Source organism: Penaeus chinensis, chromosome 26, assembly GCF_019202785.1.
Source record: "Penaeus chinensis breed Huanghai No. 1 chromosome 26, ASM1920278v2, whole genome shotgun sequence".
NCBI classification, from domain to species: domain Eukaryota; kingdom Metazoa; phylum Arthropoda; class Malacostraca; order Decapoda; family Penaeidae; genus Penaeus; species Penaeus chinensis.
In genome coordinates, this window is record NC_061844.1 from 15,098,086 (window position 1) to 15,105,526 (window position 7,441).

At 36.6% G+C, this 7,441-nt stretch overlaps 1 protein-coding gene across 1 annotated transcript; it reads left to right on the plus strand.

The window, feature by feature from the left end:
* The first annotated feature begins 4,437 nt into the window (after positions 1-4,437).
* Positions 4,438-7,285, plus strand: LOC125039081 (cytochrome c). The gene is made up of 2 exons (XM_047632808.1): positions 4,438-4,582; positions 6,386-7,285. Exon 2 carries the CDS (start codon positions 6,389-6,391, stop codon positions 6,701-6,703), a length of 315 nt encoding a protein of 104 aa, XP_047488764.1. The 5' UTR covers positions 4,438-4,582; positions 6,386-6,388; the 3' UTR covers positions 6,704-7,285.
* Positions 7,286-7,441: the final 156 nt, after the last annotated feature.

Below are 7,441 nucleotides of genomic sequence, written 5' to 3' on the forward strand. Positions count from 1 at the left end.
TTTGGTTGTATTTCTACCCGCAATGGCTTAAGGTTAAGTGAATGTAATCTAATTTACAGCAGCAGGGATGAGGTTGAACATAGTTTTCCGCACACAAACACTCAACAAAGGTCCATATACTTCGACAAATATACATTCTGGTTAAATAACCAGAATATTTATTTTAAGAAAACATTTCATGGCCAGGAAGTAGCAGAGACGAGACAAAAAAAAAAAAAGAAAAAATACTTTGTATTTAACCCAGATTGATGAATAGCCTTTAAGTAAAAGTAATTGTTAGTTTTGGCTCGAAAGGAAAAATATGCTTTCAAGGAAACGTTTAATGCCTTCCTAAGACAAGATGTAACATTTGAGGAATGATTCCCTGTAGTAATCCACACTGACATTGAATAATTTCCAATTGTATAACGCAATTCTAATGAAAAACAACCCTGCCTTTTACAAAATGCAAATGAGAACAACTGTCTCGAATCGGATATTCATGGAGCAAAACAAAAGCGAGTCAAGGTCAAAATGTTATCTAGGAAGAGTGAATATGAAGAGGACTGAGATTAAGAAAAATTCCACGATAGTACAAGAAAAAAAAGGAACCACTGAGGATGGCAAAAGTAATGGCCGTAGTAGTTTGTAATGTATGAACATAAAGCAGATATTGATAGAAAATAAAAGTTGTACAGCAGACAAAGAACAAAGGCAATATCAATGAAAAATTTAAACCAAGGAATAGTTCTGACGTAAGACATATCATCAAAGAAAATAAAGTGAAGGAAAAAGGACATACATGTATATATATAAACATGATATATATATATATATATATATATGTATATGTGTATATGTATATGTAATGTATATATACATATGTGTATATATACATATGTATATATATACATATGTATATATATACATATGTATATATATACATATGTATATATATACATATGTATATATATCCATATATATATGTATATATATACATTATATATATGTATATATATACATTATATATATTGTTTATATATATATATCATATATGTATTTATACAAATATTCATATTTTCATATACAGATATGTATACATATATACATAGATATATAGATACATACACACGTGTGTATATATATAAACAAATACAGATAGATAGATAGATAGATATTTAAACATGTATATGAACGTATATGTATACACATACGCACACACACATATGTATATAAATGTATATATTTATATATATATATATATATATATATATATATATATATATATATAAACATGTATGTGTGTGCGTGTGTATGTATATATGTACGTACATATACATGTTTAAATTATCTATCTATATATATATATGTTTATTTACACACACGTGTGTATGTATGTCTATAAATCTATGTATATATGTAATCCTACATGTGTATATGAAAATATGTATATTTGTATACATGCATATATATATATAATATATACATAAATAAATATGTATATATATACACATATATATGAGTGTATATTTACATACACACATATAGGGGCACACACACACACACACACACACACACACACACACACACACACACACACACACACACACACACACACACACACACACACACACACACACATATACACACACACATATACACACTCATACACATATACACACTCACACACACATACACACACACACAATCACTGTCACACACACACACACACACACACACACACACACACACACACACACACACATACACACTCAAACACACTCAAACACACACACACACACACACACACACACACACACACACACACACACACACACACACACACACACACACACACACACACACACAATCACTGTCACACACACACACACACACACACACACACACACACACACACACACACATATACACACACACATATATATAATATATATATACACACACACACACATATATGTATAATATATATATATATGTATATATATATACACAGTACATATATATTTTGTAAGGAAACCACAACCCCTTTCCTTTAAATGACCTCTGCAAAACATGCGCGGGAAGAATATTTCGCAACCTAGTGTATGGCAAATCCCTCTACCGCGTCAGTACAGAGTGCTCGGAATTCTCTGGTTTATTTGTTTTCTTCTAATGATCTCCTCTGCTATATTCTGGAATAACTAAATAGATAATAATATTGATTAGGCTCTCAAACTAACTTTTACATATTATAACATAACCCTTTAACTATACTAGCATAACTCATTTCTTTACCGAAGACCTAATCTAATCGAACCCTAACCTAAGTCAACTCTTTACCTAACCTAACCCAACCTAATACCCCAATCCTAACTTGACTCTCAATCTAACCTTAGCCCCAACCTCTAACCTTAAATATTTCAACTTCTTACATTACCTAATATAATCCTTTACTTCACCCAACATCCAACTTTCCCCATCTGACTCCTTACATAATGCAAATAATTCCTTTAATTCACATGATCCCATATCCAAACTACCCCATTAGCCTCGCCTAACCCCGTTACCTTATTATTATTATTATTATCATTATTATTATCAGTAGAAGTAGTGGTGGGATTGTTTCTCACTGAAGCGAATGGCATGTTGTATATGCAATAATTATACTGTCTATATAATTGGACATGCACCTGCCTCACCCTTCACCGCGAGTCCTTCCCACGTGACACGCCGTTTGGAATCGACCAAACTTAAACTAACACAACCTAGCCAATATGTAATTATCTAAGCCTATCGCTCTATTGTTCATTCCCTCGCGCATGCAAATATTCATACCATTATAAGTATGTACCTTTGTGCGTAACTGATGAGTCACAAGATTGACCAAACATACATGTATCCAAGCAAGCTGTTCTTAAAAACCTTCCTAAACAGTCCTTTCAGAAAACTCAAACCCAGTGTTTACTAACCTCAGAGAAGGCTTGTGTTCTACAGGGCAGCGAGGGAGGCAAGGTACTGGCGCAAAGGACCCGACACTTGGCATCGGGCACCGTGAGTATTCCTCTAATTTTGGCACAGAACGCCTCGTGATTCGCCCCCCCCCCCCCCCCCCCCCCCCGCTTTTACCACGTGAAGTATGTAACCAAAGGATGATTGGCTGCTGCTCGTGGAAAGGGACGGAATTATGAAATGTCAGGATGAGGCAAATCATTGATAAATATTGGGCTGTCATTTTGGGGGATCAGTTTAAACCATCAGCAATACAGTATACCTTGTACCTTGTAATCATCACCATTCACTTACTGATTATCTACATAATGTAAACAATTGTATGAGTATGCAATCAGTCCCTTGTGACTGAGAGGAATATCTATTAAGTGTGACGCACATATGACGTCATATTTGTAACACGTGCCGTCTGCATCTGCTGACATTGCGTCACTCAGCCTGTGACTTCCGATGAGAACAGGTATTCATAAGGAAGATTTTTGTAGAATTTGCTATCTACATAACACATGGTTCTGAAACAGGAGAGGCTGTTATTGAACTGTTTTGTTGTGATTGATACAACGCCTTCAAGAACATGAACTTAGCTCGCTATATATATATACATATATACATACATATATATAATATATAATATATACATATACACACACACACATATATATATATAATATATATATATATATATATGTGTGTGTGTGTATGTGTGTGTGTGTGTGTGTATGTGTATGCGCGCGTGTTTGTGTATAAATACACTCATGTATAAATATATTATATTTATATATTTATATAAACCTAGTCACACACACACACACACATATATATATATTATATATATATAAATATATTTATATATTATATATATAAATATATTTATATATTATATGTATAAATATATTTATATATTATATATATAAATATATTTATATATCATATATATAAATATATTTATATATTATATATGAATATATTTATACATTATATATATAAATATATTTATATATTATATATATATACACACTACACACACACACATATATATTTACACATGTTTAAACATATATGTGTTAATATATATATACATATCCATATATATATACACACACATACACGTGTGTGTATACACATACACACACACAAACAACGCGAAACGTGTTTGGGAATATTCCCGCGTTTCGTGCCTAGAGCCAAGCCAGCCGGTGAAGGAGCACGAGGATAAAAAGTGGGAGAGGGGAGAGGGAGAAATTAGGGGAGAGAAAAAGGGGAGAAGTGGAAGGAATAAAGGGCCCCTATTCCATATTAACTACCAGTCCCCCAGATGCTAATCGATCTCTCCTTGAAATTCCACGCGGTTCGCCGATCATCTTTCGCCCCCTAGGCAGCGCGATTGCCTCACTGTGTCTATTTCCACCGTGTCATATTTGGCAAGGAGATGACACACCTTCCCCACCCTGTTTCCCTTGCCAAGAGGGAGAGGAGGGGGAGGCAAGGAGGGAGGAGGATAAATATAAAAGTGCGAGAGAGCAGACGATCTCCTCCAGAAGCCAGTGAGAACCTGTATCGTCGAGACACGTTTTGGGAATACCCGTAGAAGAAAGTACGTGTTTGGTGCAATTTTCTGTTAATTTTATATAAAACTTATTCTTGTTCTTTTTTTCTTATATGGAATAAGCATTAGTTCCGCGTTTAGGAGATACGAAAGGAAATTAGTGAAGTGTGGGGTTGTGAACGCAAAAAAATTGCTCCCTAGTGAAAACCTGCTGTAGACCCTCCAGTGTGATTATTTATTATGATGTGAAGACTATATTCCGTATTCAACACTTTCGAAAGAGTTTACAATGTGCCTCCTTTCCTGATTATTGTCCTTTAATAACCGAATTTCCGAATGATGAAACCGGTTTCGGGGCCTTTGAAGTGAGGTGGAGAGCGGTCTAGAAATAGCACACGTGAAGCCGGTGTTCGGATGATGCAACTTGCCTTATTGAAAGAGAAATAATTTAATAAAAAATGTAACAATTTGCATATGCAATAGTACTAGAATTATAAGCATTTAGCACAGGATTAAAATAATTTAATGTGTAGTGTACCGAAAATATACAATTTGACCTAGTTTCGAGAGTACGAGAGTTTTATAATGCAAGGAAGTCTTAAACATTTAATGTTAAAGTCAGGGATAAACTTACAGACACTAGGAAATTAATTTCCTGGAAGCACAGATGGGTATTGATAGTGTCATTGCGCAACTTTTAACTGCAAACGATTTTGTTCAGAACACATACACACAGTAATGTGTATACAAATAATAAGAAAACAGCCACCATGAGAGATTAAATCAAATCGTGACGTTTCGAACCCGTCACGATCTCCTCTTCAGACGAGTAGATAACCGGAAGGGACTTCGGGTATTTATCCGACTGATTAGGAACTCTTCGCGGGTTCGAAACGTCACGATTTAGTCTAAGTTCTCAGGGTGGCTGTTTCCCTATTCATATATGTTAGGGATTTATTTGTGGAATATTATGATACTTGAACTCTTACACTATGATAATAGAACTTCTCCGGCTTTGTGTATTTCGGTATTCCGTATCATAATGTTCAGATGTTTGTCACATCATCTACTTGTATACCCATCTGTCTGTAATTAAGTGCCACGTAAGTTCAGCCCCCAAACTTGCCGATAGCTAAAGGTCTCTGCGAGGAGGAAACGTTTTCACTTAGTTTCGCCATGGCTCACAAAAGGTCACTCGTGTGGAAACGAAAAACGAAAGGTCAAGGTCAAGGTCAGGAGCGAGAGCTGGGACCAGGAATGTCTGGCGAGAATCAGTTGGGGAAATTAAATGAAAAAAAAACAACTTTGTAGGACTATATTGTCAGTAGTATTATCGCATTTCATGAACATTGAAGTTATCACCATATAAATATATATATATATATATATATATATAAATTAGATATGATTTCTGGTATTTTACTTAGTTTTTCTAAAGGTAAGACCAGAATAGTTGTTATATTAATTAATAAATTCATAGATACACGAAGACAAAATACAAACATAATTTTGAAAAGCATTTTTTTCATTCTTATTACTCATTTTATATGTCTTCAGTAGTTTTCAATAAGAAAAACTTGGCAGTTCCATCGTCATGTGCAGCGTCTATTACGGACTAATTACTAAACTTTCATGAACACAGTACGTTCAGCAGCTGGAATCAGGATTTCAGATATAAGACTGGTGTTTAATCGCAGATGATAACGTATACTTTTTTTCTGGAGCTTAGGATTGCCATAGACCAAACTTATTAGCGACAGGTTCAAAGTCCTTTTAGATAATACATGCAGCAGTGACATATTTTCTGCTTTCCTCATTGCCCATCCCACTAACTTCGGGCTCCCTCCGCAGAAGATGGGTGACATCGAAAAGGGGAAGAAGATCTTCGTGCAGAGGTGCGCGCAGTGCCACACGGTGGAGGCCGGCGGCAAGCACAAGACGGGCCCCAACCTCCATGGCCTCTTCGGCCGCCAGACTGGGCAGGCGGCCGGCTACGTTTACACAGACGCCAACAAGTCCAAGGGCATCACCTGGGCCGCCGACACCCTTGATATCTACCTGACCAACCCCAAGAAGTACATCCCCGGCACCAAGATGGTGTTCGCCGGCCTCAAGAAGAAGGGCGAGCGGGCGGACCTGATCGCCTATCTCGAGGACTCCACCAAGTAAACGAGGCGCTTTGCGAGAGACTAAACAGAAGCTGATAAATATAATGCGAAGAAAACTGGGCCGACGGAAGTGGCTCCGGTGTGCGATGACTGTCGTACACGCGGAACCCATCTATACACACATATATATATAAATACAAGAATCACTCTCTTTAGTCTTAGTCGCTGGACCAAATCCAGCTGCCTGCTCCTCCGTCAGCTGAGTAGGGGCAGGCAGCGACACTTTCTCCAGAGTTCTCGGACGGCCATCACTTACCCTTGGACGAGTACAGCTGATTTCCACTCCTCGAGGAACTACTCCAGACGTCAGAAACGAAGAGGAAAGACACCGAGGAAGGAGGAGACGAAGGATAAAGAGAAAGGAAGAAAGAGGGAAGAGGAGACGACAAAGAGGAGAAAGGATAGACGGCGCGAGTGGAGAGAAGACCAGGCTCAACGTCCAAGTGTGTGCATGCAGCTCCTCTGAGACTCACTTGCATTTCATCATCACTTGTGTATAATTCATGTTAAACTTCATGTATTGTTATCTTCATCTTACCCGGGTGAGAAATGACATAGTGTGTTAATAAACTGTATATTTAGCTTGGGTTGTTTCCCTTCTTTCCTTACTTCTCAGTGGAAATTAAATCTATAGAACTTTAACAATATCCCTTACTAGCTCAGAAAACTAAATTTAACATCGAGCAGTTGCAAAAGAAAAATTAAAAAACAGTTTTCTGCACGACTGTTACTGAAATCT